Here is a 27,037-nt window from a genome sequence, read left to right on the forward strand (position 1 = left end):
GATGCCCTACTAGATATTTAATAAATGCTTGTTTAATTGAAATGTTTGTTGAATTGTGTTACTAAAAAATGGCTAGCAGGGAGTTGAAATCTAATATAAGTGAAGAGCCAGTATTTCTTTTTTTGATAGTTTCTAGGTTGCCAGTTTAGGAGAATCCCGTAGTCATGGATTTCAGTAACACTTTTAACCAAGTTTCAAGTTATGCTGAAAGATATGTTAGACTATATTATTATTCTTTGGATTTAAATGAAAGTATTTGACTGGGTTGAAAGGGTAGTCTCATTATTAGGTAGATGTTATATTGGATACAAGATTGTAATAGTCATAAAATATATTATTGTGGTTCTTTTTCAGTTGCTATTTATTTATATATAACTTATGTCATATAACAAAGCAATACATATGATTTGTTAAAAATTCATAATAAATTATATATGCTTATTCAAGAGAAACAAATTTTCACATTAACTATGTCCAAAAATCTGTATCTTTCTTTTATTTCCCCTCTCTTCCATTGCTCTCTCCAGCCCTCAAGAAGACAGGCAATATGATACAGTTTGTACACATGTTATCAAATGATAAATATTGCCTTGTTCTTTATGTTGTGAAACAATATGCACATTGCTTACATTAGAGAAAAATTCATTGAGGAAATAATGTGAAGATTTGGTATGTTTCCTCTATGGCGATGGATATCCTTTTACATCATGAGTCCGTTGAAATTGTCCTGGATCCTTGTCTTGTTGATAATAGCTGTCATTTATAGTTGATCATCATATATTACTGTTCTTACAGTGTATAGTGTTCTCCTGGTTCTGCATACTTCACTTGGCATTCTTTTGTAGAAGTCTTTCCAGGTTCTTCTGAGATCATTTTTGTCATTTCTTTTGGTGCAGTTGTATTCTTTTACAATCACATACCACAACTTGTTCAGTCTTTCTCCAATTGATAGACATGCCTTCAATTTCCAGTCACCACAAAAAGAGCTGCTTTTCTTCTTTTTGAACTTCGTTGTCATTTTACTCTGACTGATTGTCCCCCGCCCCCCAAGGGGTTCGTCTCTTTTAACAAGGAGAGTCAAGCAAAACAAAGTAATGTATCGAAATATCTGAAAGCATCTGCCTGATTTTGCTTCTCCCTTCCACACCAGTGTCTCTATGTGCAGGAAGCATACATCATATCTAGGCTTTGGAAAACAAGACCTGTCACTTCATCTCTCAGATTTCTGCTTTTCCTTTTCATTATTGTCATCAATGTAAATTGTTCTTTGATTCTGCTTGTTTTTCCGTGCTTTACTTCACGTAAGACTAACAAATGTCTCTTTTGGACATGTTGAGTTTGAGATATATGTGTGATTTGCACTCTGAAATATTCAATAGGCACTGGGTGATAATGAGATAAATCTTTTTTTTTTTTCAATTTGAACATTATTTTATTTGGTCGTCTTCAAACATTATTCCTTGGAAACAAAGATCATTTTCTTTTCCTCCCCCCCCCCCCCCTCCCACTACCCTTCCCATAGCTGATGCGTGATTCTACTGGGTATCACATCTGTCCTTGATTCGAACCCATTTCCATGTTGTTGGTATTTGCATTAGGGTGTTCATTGAGAGTCTCTCCTCAATCATGTCCCCTCAACCCCTGTAGTCAAATAGTTGCTTTTCTTCGGTGTTTTTACTCCCACAATTAATGAGATAAATCTTAATGACTGAAACTGAATTTATTGATCTGAGAATAAGCTGTACAGAGATGATAATTAAATCCATTTTGATTTCCATTTTGCTATTTTATTCCATTTCCAATCCTGACCTCAGTTTCTCTATGACTGACAAAATAGGCAGCCCTCCAGTGTAGAAGCTAAATACTGCGTAGCCTCCATGTTCTCAATTTTGTATGGCATTTATTTCCACTATTGTCACAGGCCCATTTGACTAAATAATCTGCAGAGTTTTTACAAAGTATCTTTTGCATAATAGGCACTCCATAAGTATCTGAGTAAATTCTGAACATTCTACTTTGTTGAATAACTTTGTGACAAACCTGAGGCATCTAGACGACATAGTGGATAGAGTGCCAGGCATGGAGTGGGGAAGACAAGAATGTAAATGCAGCTTCATACATTTAATATCTTTTTAACCCTGGACAAATAATTTAATGCATCTCTGCCTCCCATTTCCTTTAATTGTAAAATGGAAATAATAATAATAATAATAATAATAATAATAATAATAATAATAATAATACCTCCCAGGGTTATTGTTATTGTGAGGATTAAATGAGGTGATCTTTGTAAAGGGCTTAACTAGGTATCTGACACTTAATAGTAGGTGCTTAATAAATGCATGTACCCTTCCCTCTGCTAGGGTCTTGTGACCCTCTAGTGAGTTTCTTTCTTTCTTTCTTTCTTTTTTTGGTACTCTGTTTAGTTTTTCTTTTCTTGGAATAAATTGTAAAAACTTCCTAATTCTAGTCTTCCCAGTTTTTCTCTTCCTTTGTGAATAAAGGGTTTTGGCAAACTAAATTGAAAGGGTGTGGGGGTGGAGCTAATGTTTCACTGTACTGATAAAGAGTTTTATTTGAGCTTTGCACTCCTCCATCTGGTGGTTTCCTGGCAGTCACCTTGATTTGTTACATAAAGTTATTCAGTTCAACAATCAGCAAATCTTTTCACTCATGATTATACTTTGGGGCTTTAGGGAGTCCCCAGCACATTTATCCATATTTTTTCCTCTAAATTTATGACATAGTCCTATGGATTCTAGAAAACTCATGAAGCAGTACACAAAGGTAGCAGGCAAAGGAAACCAGACTTTTAGCTGGTTTTTGCTTTTCTAAGATCATAGGAATTGATGTTAGAGAATTTGGAGTTTCTGTTGTTTAGTCTTTTATTGTATGGGTTCACGTTGGTCTTTTTTGCAACTTTATTGATTGGGAATAACTGAACTCCAGTTAGTAAATTGTAGCATTGTAGAGCATATTCTGCATTTTTCCTGAGAAAACAGTTTTTTGTTTATTTTAAGGAAATCAAAATAATATAGACTATTAACAGATTTAGAAGTTCAACTCAATCATTTTATGAACTCTCCTTTATAGTATCTGCAAGTGTCATCCAGACTCTTTCTAAAGTCCTTTGATAACATGGGGAACTCACTACTTCCTGAGGCTGTCCGCTGCCTTTTTGGATATTGACCAGTGTTCAGAGATTTTTCTTTATCTTGAACATCTACATCCCTGTAACTTACACATACTCGTCTTAGTTGTACTGGCAGGGACTAGGAAGATGAAGCTGAGTCTTTTATAACAATGTTTAACAATATTTGAAAGCTGCTCAAGTTTTCTTTTCCCCATGCTGAATATTTCCAATTTTTAAACTAGTTCTATTATGATTTTGTAAACTGTCACAGCCCAACCATATAAATTTCTATAGATAGATTCAAAATAGGGCAGAACAGCCTATGACTATCAGTCTTCTCATTGTAGTTACTGTGTTTCTGTTAGCAGCCAATGGTTGCAGTTTTTGTTGAACATTAAGTGCTCTAAGAAATTGCCTATACCTTGTTACCAGTTCTTTTTTGGAGATTTATGGGAGATTTTTTGGAGATTTATGGGAGAAGGTGAAGAAGAATTGCACAGGGTATTAAGCGATTGATAGGTTGTGATTTTGTTACATTGGCAGGAGTATCCACACTACAATATATCCAACTGAATGTAAATCTATTAAAAGGTATGAATATATTAGTTCTTGAAACAGCTACCTCATGGTTTATTTTGAACTTGAAATTCACTGGAACCTTTTGATTTTTTTTTGTTCATGAGTTCTTTTCTAGTTTTGGGTCCCCCCTGAACCCCCATTTTTACTTAAAAACTTGTCTTGAAAAATAAGTATTGATTCTACATTTGTCCTAATATAATTTTATCTTGTTAGTTTTTATTCTTGATTTCTATCTTTCAGTAGTATTTTAGTTCCCAATTCTATTATCCAAAATGTTTTCTAGGCAATTTATCATAATAAAAGGAGAAATAGTGAAATATAATTTTATTAAAACTTTTACTTTTCTTTTTTGTGCTATATGTATATTTTATTATTTTGTTGTGAATATCATAATCAAGAAACTAACATTCTAACATACAGGACACTAAAAAGAGGATTATATACATATGAAATTCTTATAAATTTACATGTTAACAGTTTGGTAACAAAAATAAACTTTTTTTGTGACTTCATGAGCTGTTTTTCTTCTTTTTAAAAAAATTCTTCTTTACATTTTTCATTTTTGTCTTTTTTGAAAATAATTTTTCTATTAATTCCCTTTACTGCCCCAGACAGAAGCCCTAGAATGATATATTTTCAAACCTGGCCAATGTGTTGATTTGTTTTGTTTCAGTGTACTTTTTTGTTATGAGAGATATCCTTTTGAAGAAGGAAAACATGAACAACATTGACATTTTTCCCCCCTTAGGCTTGAAATCTCATGCTATTATAGCAAGTTGAAATATCTATACATCTTAGCTTTTCTGGTTTTTATTCCAATTTTCTCTTGGCAAAAAGAAGATTTAATAAGGGAAGAATCCACAGTTCCAAAATAAATAGAATGTAAGTCCAAGATATCTCAGGCTCCTGTGGAATCCCTCTGGCAGCATCATTGTAATGGGCCCCAGTGAAAGGAATTGGATAAAAGCCCCTATCTTCATTTTAACTCGACTTGGTTCAGTTAAAGGTGAAACTGTCCATCAAGCTATTTATAACATGTTTATAGTATGATATAAAAACAAAGGATCATAGGTTATAAAGTATGGCCTTTTATGCACAGATGGTGAATGCCTTTTTTTGTTTGTTTGTCAAGGAACTTATTTAAACCCTCAGTTACTAAATCGAACATGGGATCCAGCCAGTTCCCCATTGCTTGGTAATCATCATTTAATCTAAAAAAATGTTTAATGTTGGCATGAATAGTGGAGTCACTTGACAGTTTCAGGAAAAATAAAGTCTCTATAATTACGAGCTTTAGACTTGTTTTCCTGAAGGTTTTCAGGATGAGGAGGCATTACTGAGGTACAAGGACTAATTTATTTTCATGCTTGAACAGTGGCCTGTGCTGAATTTAATTTTGTGTGATTCGTTTCAGATTATGAGGTAAAATGACAAGTACATTTAGATTAAATTCTACATATATTTACTACGTAACTATATAGCTTACGTACTGTTCCGTCTCATGTGATATAAGAAAAAACTAAAATGTTTTCCCTTTCTTTCCTTGCCTTTCTGTTCATTCTCAATACTTAGCATAATGCCTGGATGATAAATAATAGACACTTAATAAATGCTTGTGGACAATTTAATCTTTGTGTTATTAATTATTAATAGTAGCAAAATTTATTTTATTGATATTATTTATAATTTATAACAATTATTAATTTTATTTATTAATTTCATATATTAATTTGTGCAAACACATAACTGACCTAGATAATTTAAAGTAGTTTACAACAGAGAGGAAGACTATAGATGGGGAATAGGAAAAACTGCCAAAAATCTGTGTTGGTCCAATAAAAGGGTCTAGGCTCCTTTTAGTGGTAAGTTGAAGGCATAATCATAAAAATGAAATGTTCATTACAAAGAATTCAGTAATGAATCTTGGTAATGTGTTTCATACATTTGAATCTTCTTGGATAATTATAGTTCAAAAAATGCATTTGTAAGTCATTGAAATGAAATGCTGGCAAAGACCTCATGTAAAGTGTCAGATTTTCTCTTTTAATTTATGAGTCAGATTTGTCTACTCAGCTTTTTAATCCAGAGGATTCTCACCTCATAGAAACATCAAATTGATACAAACAGGCACTGCAGAGAATGACACCGTATAATTTTTGAAATGAGCATGACTTTTATGAACATCAGAAAGAGATTTGGAAAACATTTTCATAGGAATTATTTAAGGAAAATGAGTCAGTAACAATATATGCACTCTGACCTAATTGTTCATTTTTGGTGTCAGATTCTTGTGGTATAGTAACTTTTGAATCACTTAAATAATTAAATAATCATTTAATAATTAATTTATAAATAATTATATAAATAATTTACAAATAAATAATTTCATAATTGAACTAATCATTAAAAGGGTTTTAGGAGCAGCTAGGTGGTTCAATGGTTAGCAAGCCAGACCTCAAGCAGTGAGTTTCTGCCTTCAGAACTGGCCTTAGACAACTTCCTTGGTCTGTGACCCTGGGCAAGTCATGTAATCCCAATTGCCCAATTTTTACTGCTTTTTCAATGGACTGAATATAAGCCAGAAGGTAAGGTTTAAAAAAAAAGTGTCATTTGAAACTAGTCAGAAGTATTATTAATCCATAAGTATTTATTAAGCACCCAGTGTGTTCCAGACATTGGGGATCCCCAAACAGGAAGCAAAGCATCCCTGTTCTCAAGGAATTTACATTTTACAGTGGTTGACACGCTGATTAAGTCTGTGCCGTAAAGCAGTTGAACTCATTTTGCTAGTATTCTGCCTTTGACTTTGCAAAGTGCAGTATCTGTATTTAGTAGTAGAACTCTCCCTTGTGCTATTGGACTAGCCTGCTTATTGGTTCCCATGCTTCCAGTTTTTCCTCTCTCTAATTCTTTTTCACGGCTGTCAAAATGATATTCCTAAATATGATAATGATAATATAATAATATTATAATATAATATAATAATATAAATAATAGTGATAAAAATAATTAGACCACGTAACTCTTTCAATCAAAAAGGCCAAATGGTTTCCTATTGCCTTGCTGATAAAATACAAATGCCTCCATTTTCTATTTAAAACTCTTCTCAGTCTGGCTCCATTCTAGCTTTTTTGTTCCTATTCATATATTCTGGGTTTATGTTAAAGCAGCTCACTTGTTATTCCTCATAATTTGCCTGCAATGTACTCCATCCTTTTTGGTTTTCTTGTTTAGTCGTTTTCAGTTGTGACCAACTCTTTTTGACTCCATTTGGGGTTTTCTTGGCAGAAATACTCGAGTGGTTTGCCATTTCCTTTTCCAGTCCATTTGACAGATGAGTGACTTGCCCAGGGTCACACAGCAAGGAAGGGTCTGTGGCCAGATTTGAATTTCTGAAGATAAGTCTCCCCAACCTCAGGCGTGGTGCTCTATGTTGCCCCTGAAGATCACACTTTACCTTTGACGTATTGTACAGGGAGATTTAGCTTAGGCTTAGGAAAACCTCAGATCCTGGAGAATTATGTGACTCTGTGTGAGTCCTTTGAACTTTCTAAGACTTCCTTTCCCCTTGGTGTGAAATAAAAAGAAATAATTGGGCTAATGTGAGAATCAAGTGAGATAATGCATCTTTTGGGCAGCTAGCAAAAGTGACATCATAAATAGAGAGAGCGCTAGTCAGAAAGACTTGAATCCAAATTTGGTCTCAGATACATCTGTTTATATTACGGCTCAAAATTATATAGTTATGCTTTCTCTTATCTCAAGTAAATAAGTATTTGCTAAGTGTTTAATTAATGCCATACCGTATGCAAAGTGCTGCAAACATAAATGAAAGCAATCTCCGACTTCAAGGAGCTTACTTCCTAATAAGTGAAAATGACACATAAGAGGAAGCTGAAAAGTTGGGGAAGTGGCAGAGAACATAAATACTTGGGAGCAGGGTAGAGAAAAAAATTCCAGAGAATTAGGAGCAGAGCCTGGAGAAGAATGAAGGAGTAAACATGGGGGCAGCTATGTGTCTCAGTATGTAGAAAGCCAGGAAGGGCTAGATGGGAAGTCCTCAGTTCAAGTCTGGTTTCCAACACTTATTATTTGTGTGTCCCAACTCTTACAGCTATTCTGCCTTGGAACTGATACTAAGTATGGATTCTAAAACAGAAGGTAAGGGTTAAAAAAGGGAGTAAAATGACCTTTGGCCAAGGCACTCTCCTTAAAATGAAGATTCATAGGGGAAATCATCATCAGATGAAGTGAACGCAGGGGCAGAGTGATATTCCAGGGTGAGACTGCAGATAGATCATTGTAGAGAAAGCAATTTAGAGAGGGATGAGAAGATGTTTATAAGATTGGGAGTAGTAACTCTCTTACCCTTTTGTAATAGCACCCTGGATTCTTAGCTCATTACCTGGCACATAGCGCTTAATAAATTTATCAGGCTGTTTAGAAGAGTATCTTCACATATATAGCCCTTTAATAATTAAAAGAGCCAGCAACTGAAAAGAATCTTTTTTTATAAGAAAGGATGCTCCTTTTGTCTTAAAGGCAAAAAAAAAAATAAATTTGCAGTTAAAAGTTCACATTCCTACCTTTTAAAAAATTCCATTTATTTTCTTTTGTGATTACATCATCTAAAATTTTCCATGTATTCACCTCATTCCCCTCCTCTAGAGAACCATTCTATATAATATGCATCTAATAGTTTTTCCATCATATATGCTAATTTGTTTATCCAACTCTATTGAGAAAGAGTTTGATGCATTTCTCATTTTGATCACTCCTATATTTTTTGTTCTCATCCATATATTTCTTCTTATTTGCTTTTGTCTAAATTTTCATTTTCCTAAAATATATGGAGTTATATAGGTCAAGTCTTTTTAGAGCAGTTCTTATTGCTTTGAATGATTTTTCTTGTAGTTTATAATTGGTTTAAACCCTAAAAAAATTATATGGGATGTTTGATCAGAAAATATTGAAGATAATCTTATTTAACTAATTTGTTTATAGTTTTTTTCTGTAATTAATATTAAAATCTACAAATGTCCTTTTTACAACTGTTTTTAGTATTAGGGAGACAGTATGATATAATGCAGTTGTTCCCATATAGAGGAGAGTTTGTTCTAATGGTCTAAGGGTTTTGTGTTAAAAACTCTTTAATCATATTTTAAGTAGTAAATAATTGTACAACTATTGTGCATAGTATATTACATTGTCCTAAGGGACCACAACACTGTTTTTTGTTGTTGTTGTTGTTACAGGGGGAGTGATATTGTTGAAAGCAGTTTTAGAACTGAAAAGAAAATGTTGAGAAAACCTGTTGTAGTAGAAATATTACTTCCCGGAGCATCGAGTAAACCCTGAACATAAGTTCTGCCCCCATTACCTTTTCTGTTACAATATGTGCTTCTTTTCTGTGAACATCCTTGATGTTTCTTCATCTATAAAATGGACACAATAATACCTGCATTTCTTTCCTTAGTTATGTCATGAAGAAACAATAAAATCATATATTTTAAGTCTTCAAGTACTAGGTAATTTTATGACTGACCAACAAACTGGTAAAATAAAAACCATTTTCAGGATTTTAATTATAAATTGAACGAAATTACTTCTGTTTCGCAAAAGTCTTATATATGTAGATATTCTTCTACAAATCCAGAACACAACTCTATCCTTTTTTAAGAGGTGGTTTTATGAGTTGCTATGAGCAAATAAATTAATCATTTGGTCTTTAATCCTCCTTTGTTGAATTTCTCAGAACACAGCCAAACTGGTACAAGGAGGAAAGGTAAGGTAGTCACCATGGTTGATAATCAATTGCTGGCTTGGTAGGATGTGCCAGAACTTGCTTTCCTCTGAAATAGACTTCAAGAGGTCTGAGACTCTTTTGAGTCACTCCAGATTAGGCAACTAAGTCACACTTTAGTGTAGGAATCAAAGACTAACACGAAAGGAAATGAATGGAAATTTGAGAAAATGACTGCTTAGTACATAAAAATTTAAAAGTCCTGATGAAATTTCATTTCATATACATATATATTTTTGTACACATAGGCACACACAAGGTATATGTTTAATTGTACCTACTAAGAAATGTAGCTCCAAGTAGACTTTTTTATTTACAAAGAGTGAGTGAAAAGTTAATTTAAAAAATCTTATTTTTACAGAATGCATTATGTTCAAGATTATTCCAGATTAAAAAATGTTTTTGGGAGAAGTAAGCAACAAATTAAAAATCATTGTAGGAAATTTATTTGGGAAAAAAAGATTTGAAAAATGTTAAAATATATAATTTTCCTGTTGTCTGTATTTATGAATAAAGTACATTTCAGTTGAACCAAATTTTTAAAAAAAAAATGTAATCATGTCATTCATCTATATGACATAAAATTACAAATTAAGAGGCAGTTGAACATGTTTTGGATATAGTAGTCTCCTGTTGGTTGTTGATCAAAGTAAATTAGAAAGCATACCTTCTTTGAGAAATAAACATGTTTTTCATTTGATTATTTTTGTCTTTTGTAACTGGTTTATTAAAATATCAAGTTTTGACTGAAGCAGGGTGACTTTGGTTCTAATTTTGGTTTATGTTGGATATTAAAAATGGTTAGAGGTATAGGTTAATGTATGAAATAGCTTACTGATGCTTAATATAAGCAATAGAGATTTTCATTCCTGTTATTGACTGAAATTTGTATTTAAACACTGGATGCACTTATTTAATCCTTTTATGGAGAAATTTTCATCTTGATATGTTATTGAGCTCTTGCTGGGGGGCTGACTTTTCTGCAACACTGTTACTCTAGTAAATATTGTAGCAAGGGACACACTTTTATTTATTTTTAAATATTTTTATTTTTTTCAGTTAACATATAGTAACACTTTTTGACATTTTTCTTGACATCTTAAATTTCATATTTTCTTCTTCCCACCCCCCAGGTGGTGAAAAGTGTGATATAGTTATGTTTATACCTGTACATTCATATAGTACATATTGCTCATGTCATGATAGAAGACATAGGGTTATTGCCAGCATCACCACACTGTAGAAATCTCATAAAGGAAAGATAGTGGATGATGGCGTGTTTTGATCTGCACTCAGATTCCAACAATTCATTCTTTGTCTCTAGATAACATTTTCACCACTTTTGGTCATATTGAAGCCTTGCTTTGCTGGTAAAGGGTTTAGTCCTTCACGATTGATCATCGTTATCCTTGTTCTGCTCACTTTACTTTGTATCAGTTTATAGAAGTCTTTCCACATTTTTCTGAACTCATCCTGCTGATCATTCCTTATGGTACAATATATCGCAACTTGTTCATACATTATCCAAGAGATGGCCAACCCCTCACTACCCATTTCTTTGCCACTAAAAAAAGTGGCTAAAAATATTTCGTTTCTGGTAGGTCCCTTCTCCTTATCTCTGATGTCACTGGGATAGAAACCTAGTAGTGGTTTTCCTGGGTCATAGTGTATCCTTAGTTTTGTGGCCCTGTGAGCCTGTTTCCATATTGCTCTCCAGAATGGCTATATAAGTTAGCAATTCCTCCAAAAGTGTATTAGTGTCCCAAACTTCCCACATCCCCCTCCAACATTTATCATTTTCCTTTTTGGTCATATTAGCCAATCAGGTTGGGTGAGGTGGTATCTCAGAATTGCCCTGAATTACATTTATTTAATGAATAGTGATTTGCAAGTATTTTTTTATAGGATTCTGGATAGTTTTAATTTCTTCCTCTCAGAATTGCCTGTTCATATCTTTTGACTATTTTTTTTAAAAAATTGGGGAATGCATTGCATTCTTATAAATTTGACTCTTTGCTTCATATATTTGAGAAATGAGTCTTTTGTCAGATTTCCCTCAAAATTAGTTGTTTCCCTTTTAATTTTGGTTGCATTGGTTTTATTTGTACAACCCCCTTTAAATTTAATGTTATAAAATTATCTATTTAATTTTTTCAATGTTCTCTATATCTTGTTTGGTCACAAATTCTTCCCTTATCCATGTCTAAAAGTTACCTGTTTCTAGGTTCCCCTAATTTGTTTGTAGTGTCACCCTTAATTTCTAGATCAAGTATCCATGCTGACTTTGTCCTGGTGTGAGATGTAGGTTCATGCCCAATTTCAAGGTACAGAGTTTGAAAAAAAAAGTATTCAGCTGTGCCTCATTGTAGGAGGAACAAAAGCACTGAAAATGCAGTATAATTACCAGCGCAAAAGCCAACAGTTTTAGACGTAATTCTTTTTCTTTGTATATTGAAGTACTTGTCTTTTGATATTCCATTCATAATGAAAAAAAATTAAAAATAAACACATGTATATGGTAAAATCTGATGAGTAAGAGCTTTTCAAGTAACTTAAATAAATTTACTTTTTCTTTCAATCTTTTAAAAGTATATTATTCCCATTATGTCAGTATATTCTGTTATTGCTTAGTTTATTGATACATTTTCACAATAAGCATATTTCAGCTTTATTGGAACCAAATTTACAGTGTCATTATGCATATAAACCAGTGATCAGTGGGTTTGTCAAGTTTTACTCAAAACATTTACTCTGATTTGATTTTAAGAGACTAAAATGAAAACATACTTTATTGAGATTTTTTTGTGGAATGTGTTAAGCATCTATTGAAGAAATGTAGAATGAAATTTATGGTTGAATAAAAGTCAGAAGGTTCTCAGATTGAGTATAAGTTTTTCACAAAATAGATATTTAGAAATTCCATTCTGAATGTATCATTTCATTGCCATTCAGCTCTGCTAATTTTGTTGACTAGTTTGCATTTATAACAGACAAGTGACTGTGTGTGTGTGTGTGTGTGTGTGTGTGTGTGTGTGTGTGTGTGTGTATGTATACACCCAACATATGTACCCTTCAGTACACTGGAATATTATGTACTCTCCCTTTCTACCATAACCACAAAAAAAAATTGCTTTCCTTTTGAACCCTGAATCAAGACGATAATAACAACTGAAATAAGCAACCCAGTTTTGTGGCTTGGAAAGACCTGTGTTTAGAATATATTATAACATTTTAGAGTTGGATGGGGTCTTAGAGATCATCTAATCTGTGGGTTCTTAACCAGTGATACACAAACTTGTTTTTACAAAAAATATTTTGATGACTATATTTCAATATCTTGTGTTTTGTTTGATATCCTGTTTTATAAATTTTAAAATGAATATGAAAAGGCTATAGGCTTTATGATTGCCAAAGGTTTCCATGCTCTCCAAAAGTTTAAGAACCCCTGTTGTAGTGCAACCTTCTTACAAAAAGTCCAGAGTGGGGGAAAAAACCCGCGTCAATCAAATGAGTGTGTTAAGATTTTACTTATTGTATTTCTTTTGGTAACCTGATTCAAAGTTTTCCTAAGGAGTTTACACATAGGGATGAGTTGAGCAAAGGAGACCTGAATGGAAGGAAAAAGGCAATGATTAAGAACAAGACTTTTTCTTTCTGTACAAGTTGTGCATAAGTGCAACATTTAAATTTTTTCAATAAAACAAAGTTCAAAATAAAGTCAACAAAAGCGAGACTAATGCATTAAATTTGCTCCAACTGATAATTAATGCAGCATAACAATTATTTAATATGGTATGTGCAAATGAGATCAAATCTGAGTACTGAAGCTCAACATGGCCTCCATCTGCCACTCTTACTGTCAATAAACATATTTTCATGATTTAGATGAGCTGTATTGTCATGTGGTTTGCTACATTTGTATAGCAGGTATGTCTTCAGAGTTAAACAATCTTTCCCTAGAAGTTAAAAGGACAATATAATGTTAAATATTTCTTAACATTTATTCTGTTAAGTAAGACAGTCAATTATGAAACAAACACCCTGATACCTAAAAGTAAAGTTCAGAATGAATGCAGATCATCACTTAATAATTCTTGACAAAATTGAAATTTGATCTTCCTATTTTCTATCTAATTAAAAAAATAACACAATATCACTTGATAATGAAAAACTTACTGAAGATGTGAAACTAGTAAAAGCAACAAAAATACAGGTAGCATAAATATACTTTTTAGGTTCTTTTAATATCTCAAATGGGATACTATTTGTTTAAATTCTTTATCCCAGTGCCCGGCATATAATAGGTTCTCTAAAAATGCTTCCATTTCCTTCCATTTCCTATCTCCTATTCTGCAGAGTCTTACCATTAACATGTTGGCCAATAAATTGTCACTTTTTCCCCCATTAAATATATGTCTTTTTATTTTTTGTTTTTGAAATTTTTATTTAGTCAATTTAGAACATTATTCCTTGATTACAAGAATGTGGTCACTTGTTTTGATCATAGTTATCATTTGAAAAAAAAAGGAAAGATAACCAGCTCAGAGAGAACAGTAAAAATTACATTATACCCATTTAATAAACTTATTGTAGTATTAGCATCACTCAGATTCAGTGTCAATTTTTTATCTAAAGTGACACTAAACTAGGGAGACTTTATTATATGGTTGAAAAACTGAATCCTGATTCATTGGTATAGGAGACCTGAGTTCTAGTTCCTGCTCTTTTATTATCTCCAGGATCAAGTATAAATTCTTCTTTAGCCTAAGACATTCCAAGACATCTCGTGACTGAATATTTTCACTGCCTGTTTCCCATGCATCAAATGTATTTCCTTCTGGCTTCATTGACTTCCTTCAAGGTTCAGTAAAATGCCACCTTCTTTATGAAGTTTATCCCTATCTTCCATCATGATAGTGATTTCCTTCTGTAATTATCTCCAGTTTATTCCATAAATATCTTATTTGTTCATAGTTGTTTTCATATTGTTTCCCCCATTCGAGTGAACTCTATGAGATTAAAGACTGTGTGCTGCCTTTCATTGTATCCTCGTTGCTTATTACAGTGTCTGGCATATGGTGCTTTTAAATAATGCTTGTTGATTTGACTTAAATGAGTGATATGACTTTGATGATTAGGTCAAACTGTTGTGCCAGTTTCTTATTTTTAAATAACAAGGGGGCATTTGTGATTCCTTACTTGTTTGAAGTAACATGAGACTGATTTAAAACTAAGACTATTTTTATGTTAATTTTACTTCAGATATAAACTATGATTACTAACAATTGGATGTGCAATTCTAAGAATGCTACGTTTGCAGACTATGTGCTGATCTTATCTCTTTCAATTATTGTGTAGCTTTTGTCACATCTTTGAAGCTCTCTGGCTATCAATTTCTTCAACAACAAAATAATAACTTGGACTATATAATAGGATCATAGATTTAGAGTTAGAATGTACCATCGCTCCATAGTCAACATGACAATATTTTTTTTCCATGATAGTTAATCCTATTTGCTTCAATGGATTTGTAAACTCAGTACCAGTGGTTCATCCAACAGTAAAATGTGCAATCCATCTGTGGTTCTTCATCCTATTCAGTTCATGTCCATGCTTTGTAAGGACTCTTCTACTGGGAGTCTGTCCAAAATGCTGGAGCCCATTAGTTTTATTAACACTTCCCTGATCCATTATCTATAAGATCCATCATCACGGGGACTTTGATGGTTATTTAGTTGTATCTTCTCATCTTCCAGACAGGAAACTGAGACTTTGAGGGTTCCGGTGACTTGTTTAAGGTTATACAGGTAGTAAATAGAGCTAAGATTTGAACTCAAGTCCTCTTACTCCAAATTCCTTGCTGTTTCGTTGTTTTTCTAAATAACTTTTAAATCCTTGATTTAAAATAACATTTTAATTGGTGGGAAATCAAGGCATCTTCTCTTCTTGCTTCTGTTTCTTTCTTTTGATATCTTTTGATCTTTTCATTATCCAGTGTTGAATGCAGGATGATCCTTTTTCAAAGTCCATTTGCCTTCCTGGTTTTTGTAAAACATCTTATCTAATGTAAGATGGGGTGCTCTTAGAAATATGTCAGGAATATTGCCAAGCAAGTGAAAGCTTTACAGACATATTCATATATTTCTTTCACTTTGTGGTTGGGGGCAATCTCACAAATGGAGGTTTTTGTCTTTGTGGTTACATCAGTCAAAGTAAAGCTTTCTTAAATTGCAGTGTAGAGTGGAGTGTTTATAGAAACAAGTGTTTATAAGAATCCGAAAGAGAGTTTTTTGAATAGACTATTCAGAACTTTCCATGATTCAGGCTATTCTAATACTTAATTTTTGGATCTTAATTTGCTTTCCTTAGCCCTCTCAATTGTAGTGCCTTTTCTATGAAAAATTTTCCAGTTTTTCCTCTATATATTTTGTATGTACATTGTTTTTTACATATTGAGGCCCCTGCTCCTTCCACCATTAGAATGTAAATTCCTTGTCTACAGGGGCTATTTTTGCCTTTCTTTATATTCCCAGCCAATAACTTAGTGGGTGGCACAAGTAAGTGTTTGTTATACCCAATGACTTAATAAATGCTTGCTGATTTCCCCAATACAGTGATTTACTTGATTAGTAATCAGAAGATAATGAAAGTTATATCTTTTAAATCTCTGTAGAACTCTTTTAAATCATATTAACATGTTACAGAATAGAGATGGGAATAAAAGACCATGTATACACAAAATGAATGAATGGGTAAAAAGGCACTTATTAAACCCCTACTATATTGTATTGGTATATACAAATGCACATAATATGTGCATTATTGAGACAAATGGAAAATGTTTTGTTTCTTTCTGGTGATTTGGACTGTAGTGTTGGAAAGAAGGGCAAGTGTTTGTAACGTATGGTCCAGTTTTCACACTTTACAGTAAGGGAAAGGATTTGATAAGGACTTTTATTGAGAAGCACAGAGGATGTGGGATGGGTAACTTGAGAAGAGAAGAAATGGTTTGGAACAAATGTTGAAGAGTCAATAATAGAAGACTAGATGGGTTAGTATATAGCAGTGAGCCAGATAACATCACCTGATATATTTGTAGAGGACCCAGTTTGAATAGTTTTGTGATTTCTAGTGTTGAGAATCAGGCCATGATGAGAATAATCCAGGGTGAGGCAGAGTATTATCTTTTTTTTTTTTAAACCCTTACCTTCTGTCTTGGAGTCAATACTGTGTATTGGCTCCAAGGCAGAAGAGTGGTAAGGGCTAGGCAATAGGGGTCAAGTGACTTGCCCAGGGTCACACAGCTGGGAAGTGTCTGAGGTCAGATTTGATCGTAGGACCTCCTGTCTCTAGGACTGGATCTCAATCCACTGAGCAACCCAGCTGCCCCCTATCTTTTCTCTAAAACCAGAGGATCATGGAGCTGTACTTGCAAATTAAAACAAATCATAATTAGTAAATATTGAACATAATGAATAAAAATTTAATATAACATAGATAATAGTACATTTCATAACTAAGTTAATATGAATCCTGTAGGGATTTTTTAGTTTAGATTGCTAGGTTTTACTTCTATTTGACAGTGACTCTACTGTCCCAAACCATTAACTCTTCTTTACATTTTCAGTTTAGTCACCAGTTTTGCAAACTCTCCCTTCTGTCTCTTTCCCGCTCTCTGTTGCCAAGCATTACTGATTTTTATTCCAGAATATATATTGTATCCATCCCCCCTTTTTTAACTCATACAGCACCCAGCTTAGTCAAGGTTTCTCATGTAGATTATAGCTTCCTCATTTGTACCCCTGCCACCTATCTCTCACCAAAGTTTGGTAGGGTTACTCCCTAGCTCAAGAAACTCCTCTTGCTCCTAGGGTAAAGTATTCTATTTAGATGTAAAACCCTTCACAATCTGATGGAAGAATGATTTTTCCAGGCTTATTGTATGTTATACTGTTTTGCATTTTATGATACAGCTAATAGTTACATGCTTGCTGTCATTTTCCTCATATTTTATCTCCATACCTTTTCATAGTCTGTCCTGCATGCCTAAAATTAAGTTCTTTTTTCACCTTCACTTCATAGAAGTACAGAATCATAGACATTCAGAGTAGACAAGGATTTCAAATACCATGTACTTTTTGAGCTTGTGCAGCTGGTCATCATGTGGTATGATCTTGAAGTCTTTTATCCTTTTGCCATTTTGCCCTTTGTTTTTTCCCCTGGCTTTTAAGTTTAGATCATACAAGATGTCTCTCTTGATTCTCCCCAGTTCTTGGTATATATTTTGTATTTGATTCCCTTGTTAGATTCTTTTTCCATATATAGTATTGTAAGGGGAAGAAATATAAGGGGTTGATATAAAAGGTTGGACTGGATTATTTAATAGGGTCACCAGGAATTTAATCAATTCCAAAATTATTTTTTTTTTGCAATTTATTTTTAAAATATAGAAAAGAGTGAAAATAAGAAAATCAGAGAGAGGATAGGGTAAGATATCTAACCTACACACTAAGTATTTTGCTCTGGCCCCTAGCTCAACCCAGGCAGGGCTAATTAGTCCTTAGTTGGAGGATCCCCAGCCTTGAGCCAAGGACCTGGAGATGCAGGAAGCATCTCTCAAGAGGGGAGGCCTCTCCTGAGGCTAGACCCTTCAGAAAAATCCAGGAAAGGAGTCAGCCTTTTTCACTCACCCCATGTGGTAGTTCTAAGGGAAAATAGAAGTAGTTCAAGATCTTCAGTCAGAGCTCCTCCAAGGTCAAATTGAAGGCAAAAGATGTCATCACAGGAAGTTCTTGGCATTTTTAAACACCATTCCTTTTCATCACTTCCTGTGACTTCCTTGGTGTTGTGAACTCTTAATAATCAATGGTGTAGTGAAATCCCTCTACCAATGCAAAAAAGGTAATTTTTGCACAATTATTGTCTATTTCTAGTTAACGACCTATAAAACAGGAAGTTTTATAAGACAATAATTGTGCAAAAATTACCTTTTTTGCATTGGTAGAGGGATTTCACTACACCATTGATTATTAAGAATTCACAACACCAATGAAACTTAGTAGATTGATCTAAATATATGACCTGTATTAGTGCACATAATTTTTTTTTCATGTACTATGCAGCTATAGATTCCCAAGTACTAGCACACATTACTGGGCATCTCATTAATTGATCCTAAATTTGTAAGATAACTCCTTTAGATTATGTGATCATTTAAAAGAACATTTTCATGGTTTTATATGTTAACTAATATTGCGTATACTTGATAAATATTATTTTCTTTCACATTGTAATGGCTATTGTATATACTGTCTATCAGTGGGGTTTTTTTGTGGGGTGTAGATTTGTAGGGGATTTGTAGAAGCCAAGGTTTCCCAGAGTGGAGTTCAACAATAATGATAGCTAGCATTTATATAGTGTTTGCAAAGTATTTAAAAAACATTTTATTTGATCCTCACAATAACTCTGGAAGGTAAATGACTTTATCTATTCTTATTTTACAGTGGAGGAAAATGAGTCATTCAGCTATTAAGTGGTTAGCCTAGGGTCACCTAACTAATAAGAATATGAGGTAGAATTCAAACTGTCTTCTGACTCTAGGGAAGCTGGGAAGTATGGAGTCAGTAAGACCTGAGTTCTAATGTGACCTCAGACAATTCCCTTAACCCCATTTACCTCATCTTCTATAAAATGAGCTGGACAAGGAAATAGCAAACCACTTCAGTGTCTTTGCCCAGAACCCCCTGCCCCTCCCTGAAAAAGGGAGTCAAGAACAGTCAGACATGATGGAAAATTGTTAAACAACTTCTGACTTTTCCACTGTACTTTCTATAGGAAGATACTACACATATATTAGTAAAGGACAAAATGTAAAAGTCAAAAGTTTAAAATGTCCTAAAAGAAATTTTGTGGATATATTTAATATAAAGTTGCCCCAAAGGAAACAAAATCCCAACCTCATTGATACATTAAAGCTAAACCCCATCTTTATTGTAACATCCTTGAGAAAATCTCCAGAGATCAGCCCAGTTCAGTTTTAGCATCCACTTTGAATCTTTGACCTTTATTAAGCTTTTTAACTGGCTGAGAGATGATCATCACTTTTTAGAACAGTTCACTTATCATCCGGATATGATGTATATCAGTAGAACTTGTGTTCACATCAAAGGTTAATTGCTTCATTTTGTAGCTTCTGAAATAGAAGACAATGGAACAGAAAAAAAGGATTTTTTTTATCTTATATTTTTCTAAATTCAAAGTATTTTTTCCCATTTGTTATTCCATTCTTTTAATCTTATAAATTGAGGTCTGAAAGATTGCCCTCTACCTCTAATCATTTTAGAGGAAGTATGGCATAGCAGATGGAGCTAGTCAATCTTACCAAGAAGCATCTCTTATATGCCTACTAAGTGCTATACTGTAGTAAACCCTGGGAAGATAAGAAAGGTAAAAAAAAAAATGAGTCTTCTTGCTGTAAGACCTTTCCTGTTTCCACAATACTATTGTTCTTTTTTTTTTTTAATTTTATTTTTAAACCTTTTCCTTCTGTCTTGGAACCAATATACAGTATTCATTCTAAGGCAGAAGAGTAGTAAGAGCTGGGCAATGGGGGCTAAGTGACTTTCCCGGAGTCACACAGCTAGGAAGTGACTAAGGCCAGATTTGAACAAAGGACCTGTCTCCAGGCATGGCTCTCAATCCACTGAGCCACCCAGCTGCCCCTAATACTACAGTTCTCATTCATTCATTCACTCAATGGTAATTGAGTAAGGCACTATGCTAGGTATCTGGTGGATAGAAGGATGAGATATGAATCTAGATTTTGATGCACTTCTGTTTTAGTATGTAAGAATAAAGAATGCCCTTGAATAAGAATAATGGGAAATAGAATATATTATCATAAGGAAAAGATAAAATTCAAGTAGTGCCACCTTTCAGAACAAAATGATTCCTTCTGGTTAAGTAGATCAAGAATTTTGTGAGTTAAATTCTACACCCTTTCAAGGCTGTTGTTCTTATCTGTGTTTCCTTCTGACCTTTTTCTTCTTAGTATTTAAAAATACTCTGACACTCCCCCCCCCTTTTTTTCCATTCCTTTTGCTCTCTTCTTCTCTCCCTTGAAAATTGTCCCTCACTCCCCCACTGAGGAAAACATAAAAATTCTTATTACAAATGAGCACAGAGAAGAACTAAACAAATTCACATATTGGTCATATATAAAAATATGGCTCATTCTATCATCTCTCAGATGATGGTTAACATGCTTCATCCCAACCTCAGAAGTCTTGGTGGGCCCTTGCATTGATCAAAGTGAAGTCTTTCAAAGTTTTTACTGAATAAATTGTTCATCCAGTTGTGCTCACTACATTTTCCATTATTTCATATAACCCCTTTCATCATTTCTCACAGTTGTAATAATATACCATTATAATCAAATAACATAATTAGTTTAACCATTTCCTTGTAACCAAGACCTCTGCTTAGTTTCATGTACTTCTCTTTAAAGAAGTAACCCTTTAAATATTTTCAAATATACGTTTTCCCCCTTTGATCTTTTTGTTGTATAAGCCTAGTAATAATAGTGTCAGTGTGTCAAAGGATATGTATAATTTAGTCACTTCTTGTGTGTAGCTCCAAATTGCTTTCCAGAATGGCAAAACCAGTTCACAGTTCCGTCCCACAAAATACTGGGGTGCTAGTATTTCTACATTTTTATATTTGGTGTTGTATAACATTATTTAAATGCTAGTCAAACCATAGAAGTAAAATAAGAAATAAATTTTTTTGTTCACAGGGTTGAGAAGAAACTTTTAAAAAATAATTCTTGGTGTAAAAACTTTGAGCCTTGAAGCCATATAATATGAGTCATAGAACTGGACATTGCCCTATTGTCCACCTGATTGTCATTTCAAGATCAATGTCATAAAAATATCATTAAGAGAGAAAACATTACTTGGATTTTGACCTACATAGAGGTTTATAATAATAAAATCTGAAATCTGAGTGTTTTTAGCTCAATGTCTTAAAATGATCAAAGAAATTATGGCAAGTTATTATGATAGAATATTATGTTAACATTCCCAAGAACCCAAAGACACATGGTGAAATCTGCACCAAACAATGCAAAGCAAGGGGGACTAACATAATAATAGCATTTGTATTGATCATATACCAAGAATTATTGAAAAACCATTAACTATATTTCATTTATAGATTTAGTAGGATTGCCACAGGAAACATAATAATAATAATCATTTTGTTAAAATTTTTACTTAAATCAAAATACAGTTTGAATTCATAGGATTATAGTATTTTGTTTAGATTTTCTGTTTCTTAGTATTGTGTCATTTCCAAATTTTTGAATAGACAATTATCCTTATAAATATAATTCTGTGATTTTGATCTCACTTTCCCTCTTTTTTATACTTTTCTTTCTTTTTAAGAACAATTGGGGGGGCAGCTGGGTAGCTCAGTGTGTTGAGAGCTAGGCCTAGAGACGGGAGGTCCTAGGTTCAAATCTGACCTCAGACACTTCCCAGTTGTGTGACCCTGGGCAAGTCACTTGACCCCCATTGCCTAGCCCTTACCACTCTTCTGCCTTGGAGCCAATACACAGTATTGACTCCAAGACGGAAGGTAAGGGTTTAAAAAAAAAAAAGAATAATTGGGAGAAAGAGCTAGGTCACTCGGTGCATAGAGATCTAGGCTTAGAGAAGGAAAGTCCTGGGTTCAAATGTGGCCTTAGATACATCCTAGCTCTGAGATCCTGGGCAAGTCAATTAAACCCAGTTGCCTAGCCCTTATCTTTCTTTTGCCTTAGAACTGATATAATCCATTCTAAGATGGAAGGTAAGAGTTTTGATGTAAGAAAAAAAAGAATAATTAACTTTATCCAGATTTTGTTAGTACTTCCTCCTCTCAGGATTATCTCCTCTTCTCCCACATCTATTAGTATAAAACCAAGCTATGTGGTGTCCTAAGATTCAAAAGCCACAGGTTGAATTGTGGTAAACTTGATTATTTTGCTTTTTGATAAGTCACATGTCAAGAGTAAACTGAACATTTTATTGATAGATTTAGGTATATTTTTAACATTTCTTAAAAAATCACTTAGGAACTAGCCTTTCAGAACTTGAAACTCTTGACTAGATGTGGAAGTTCTACCAGATTATGGTGGCCTATTGATTAAACACATTGTGGAAAAAGTACCAGAATTTTATTTTGACAGAATTATGTATTTTCCAAAGACATGGTTGACTGTAATTGGGTTTTTGTTTTTGACAATACTATTTTTGACAATTTTGGTCATATTAGCTCAACTTTGTAAATATCTGCTAGATTGTCTGATTCCATAATGTAATTTTGGATAAGCATTGTGCTTTTTAGTATAATATCTGTTTTGAGTAGGGAAGAGCTAAGTATCCTTGATTTTTAATTAAAAAACGAACATTGAACTTTAATATACATTTAATGTGCTCACTAACTATATTAAAATGTGCTATTTTTGATGTATTTTGTTAACCCAATACTATTAGTCACTCTTATTACCCTTAAAGCTTCTTTATTCTTTCAGTCTGATTAATATTTTCTCATTTGATTTGAAATTAGTGTATATTTCATCTTTATGCTTCTGTCTCCCCACACTTTTCATGATTTCATAAAGTTATCTCTAGATATCCTTGTAATTCTCATACTTATTGGTCTTTATTGCATTACAGAATTCCATTATCTTAATGTATTATTATTTATTCAACCATTCATTTATTGCTGTATGTTTTAGTTGCTTGCACTTAAAAATCTGCATATAATGCTATTATGAAATTTTTGAATAGACACCTTTTATTTTTTAAAAACAAATTTGATCGATTATTTTTACATCACTTGTATTTCCTGTATTGCCTCATCAAGTCTTCATGTACTTATTCAAAGAAACCAAGCCCAATACATCTTAGGAGGAAAGGTATAGAATCATATTAAGGTAGTATGATAAGGAAGTGGTTCATTATGGAAGTAACTTTTAGAAGGGAATACTTTATGATTTAATTTAGGGTCCATTCTTTTCAGTTCAATATTCTTTTTCAAAATGGCGTGGAAGTTCTTTCTAATTAGTGATTTTGTTTGTAGTGTTTTCAAAGAATTAAATGAAAAATGTCTCTTCATTTGACTTTGTTCATATTATAGAGAAACTTGCATCCAAAGTTATGTTGTACTTGTAAAGTTTGTATTATATCACTTAAGTGAAAAATTCTACAGTTTTTTCAGATAATTCCCATAATTATTATTGGGAAATAAAATTTAAAATGGAATGTAGATATTACTTAGTTTAAATTTGTATTAAATTTTTATAGACCATTAAAACTTAACATTGATTAATTCATTTGGAAGATTAAAAACAATCAATTACATTGAGCCATAACATGTATTCATTAATATTTGTTTCCTTGAATGAGAATAATTTATATGCAAATATGAAAATTATGAATTAGTTTGTGGTCATCAATTGAAATTATTGTAACTTTTCTGATATTAGCAAAACAAGCTTTCTTCAAGTACCATTGGAATGAGTAAACACAGAAATGATTAAACACACAAAGAAATAAAGTAACCTTGGCTTAGTGAATTGTTTTATTCTTATGAATGACTTAGACATCTTGAACATAAATTAATTTTGTGTTCAAGGATTGTGTTCATACTGGCTTTATTTTCTAAGCTTCTGAACTCATAGAGGAGTAGATTGAGAGATTCTTTTTTCTAGTAATGACAATGTTAATGTGATTGTGGTCCCAGGACTAGAAAGAAGAGTAGATATCCAGCAGCAGGGTGACTGGTGGGAAGAACGATGAAGTGTGTCTAGGGTCACCTAGATTGATTAGGCTATGTGAGGAATTGAGAAATTTGATTAAAGTATCCTAGAAATGTACTTTTGGGAGCTGAAAGAGTTAAGTGTTCCAGATTGTCTCATTGCATGATAGCCTTCGAAAAGCTTCTCCTATTGTGTTAACCTTTTATAACTTGATTTCAGACTTAAATTTTTTTAAATTAATGAAATTAATTAAAATTTTTTAATTTTAATTTTTAATTTAATTTTAATTTTAATTTAATTCTAACCTCATGTTTCCTCCATTCTTCCAAATGAATGTTTGTCTCTTAACTGCTCAATGCCTTAATTTCCTCCATTGCCAAGTGATAAGATTTGATCAAGGGATTTGATAGACTCTAAGATCAATTCTGGACAGTTTGGTGGTAAAGTGGATAGGCTACTTCCTGGCCTGAAGTGAGGAAGACTTATGTTCTTGAGTTCAAATCTAGCCTCAGACCCTTACTAGCTGTGGATCCTATGGCAAGTTATTTAACTCTAATTGCCTCAGTTTACCATCTTTAAATGGTTTATAGAGGGAAATGGCAAACTACTCTATTACTTTTGCCAAGAAAATCTGAAATGGAATCATGAAGATCAGACACAACTGAATGATGACAGTAACTTCTAGTTCTAAATTTGAGATTCTCTGACTTTAAGCTTGGGCACGTAATTTAAATTTATATCATTAGGAGTGATTGATATACATATTGATGGTCTGATGCTTTCTGGAATCTCTTTTTTAAAGGAAGGTCTCAGGCCTGCCACCATTTTTTTTATTCCTCTTCCAGACAGCATAGCTTCTGAGTCTCAAAAATTCATTACCATTATTCCCTTTCCGTTTATTCTTCTAGTCTCTCTTTTTATTGTCTTCCCCCTACAGAATATAAACCCTGTGAGGTAGGGATTGGATTATCTTTATCCTTAGCACCTAGCACCTAGCCTAACATATAACTGCTTGTTAAGTTAAAGAAGTGAGGCATAATGAGGTATCAGGCTAAAATTGTTCTATACATATCTTTGCAGCTTGTTGTTTCATTCTATCCCATTAATGGGTACCTTTGTTGTAATAAGAAAGAGAAAGCAAATGTGTTAACAACAAAAACATTTGTTTAAAATAGTTTTTAGAAGTCAATCTTTGTGTAAATATTGATTAAGGAATTAGGGTGGTGGGTTAGAATTGACGAAATTGGATTGACCTGATTGAGCTGGATACTATATATTTATTTTTCTTTTTAAAGAGAAAATATCTTTATTTATATGTATATTTTTTCTTTTTTCTCCCCATGTTGCAGTGTGCAAAGATCCACCTTACAAAGTAGAAGAATCTGGGTATGCTGGTTTCATTTTGCCAATTGAGGTTTATTTTAAAAACAAGGTAGGTAACCTTTACTTTTTTATGTCAGTCTTTGGAAAATCCCTTTGAAATTCTGTTAAATGTCTTTTTATGTAATAATTATGTAGCTGTTTTGTTATGCCAATACTTTAATTATCAGAATATCTCTCAGAGACATTTCTACAATAAGGTAGATTATTGATATGTCTTTTTCAGATTTTAAATTTTCTTAAGTTGGAAAAATAATAATTCTTCAGAAGTATTTTGTAGAAGGAAAAATTATTGTTTATGTGATAACAAAACTTTTATTCTTACAATTTCATATTCTACTTCCTCATCATAATAACAGTACCACTGGATTTTGTCTTGGAAAGAACCATCTCTGGTGTTTGATATTCAGTTGGAAGGAAATTTGGCTTTTCTTTTCATTTTGTTTTTGTTTTTGCCATAGCATCTTATGAAGAATACTAGTAGTTGTGGAAAGATTTTTATTTCTATGGTGGAGGTGTTCAAAATCATAGAAGCTCAAGAGTTGAAAGGGACTTCAGAAGTCATCAAATATAAGAAACTCTTTTATAGCATCCCCAGCAAATGGCCACCAGTTCCTGCTCAAATATCTTCATTGAGATATTCACTTACTATTTCTGAAGTCAGAGAATTCAACTTAATGATATCTCTAACATGGAGGAGGGCAGTGTAATAGAGCACATGTTTGTGAAAGATTAGACAGAGGTAGAATTCACTTGCTACTGATTGGCTTAATTAATTGGCTACTGATTAAATGTGGGGAAAGGGTTAAAAAGAACAGTCAAGATAACAGGATTTGGAGCATGGGTAACAGGAAATGTAATGGGATGATAGTAGATACAGAGATACAATAAAAATAGTAGGTTTTGTGGTAAAGATCATTTATGTGATTGGTTAAATTATTTAATCTATTTAGGTTTTACTTTCCTAATCTCTAAAATGAGGGATTTGAACTTCTTATTATTCAGTAATTTCAGTATTCAGTCAAAACCCTATTTGTATTTTTCTTGGCAAAGATATTAGAGTGGTTTACTATTTCCTTTGCCAGTTAATATTACAGATGAGGAAACTGAGGCAAGCAAGGTTAATTGACTTGCTCAATATTCCAAAGCTAGTGTTTCCAACAGATTCAAATTCAGGAAAATGAGTCTTCCTGACTCCAGATCTAGTATGCTATCCACTGAGCCACCTAGATGCTGCAAGAAAATGTTTCTTTTTTCCGATGGCCCATCCGGGGCTTGAACAAAATTCTTATAGTTCTTAATTATGCAAAACAAACAACTACATTGACTGCATCTAAAA

General features: G+C 33.1%; 1 protein-coding gene across 8 annotated transcripts in view; it reads left to right on the forward strand.

Moving 5' to 3' along the window:
• The window catches only part of MLLT3 (MLLT3 super elongation complex subunit), a 300,025-nt gene that overhangs the window by 124,066 nt on the left and 148,922 nt on the right, over nt 1–27,037 (forward strand). For all 8 annotated transcript variants that reach the window (XM_007498060.3, XM_056806668.1, XM_007498061.3 and 5 more), the window contains one exon: nt 25,668–25,750. In XM_007498060.3, coding sequence (XP_007498122.1) covers nt 25,668–25,750 — 83 coding nt within the window. The remainder of the gene's footprint in view (nt 1–25,667; nt 25,751–27,037) is intronic.

The sequence above is a fragment of the Monodelphis domestica genome, chromosome 7 (assembly GCF_027887165.1).
Source record: "Monodelphis domestica isolate mMonDom1 chromosome 7, mMonDom1.pri, whole genome shotgun sequence".
Classification (NCBI taxonomy): Eukaryota; Metazoa; Chordata; class Mammalia; order Didelphimorphia; family Didelphidae; genus Monodelphis; species Monodelphis domestica.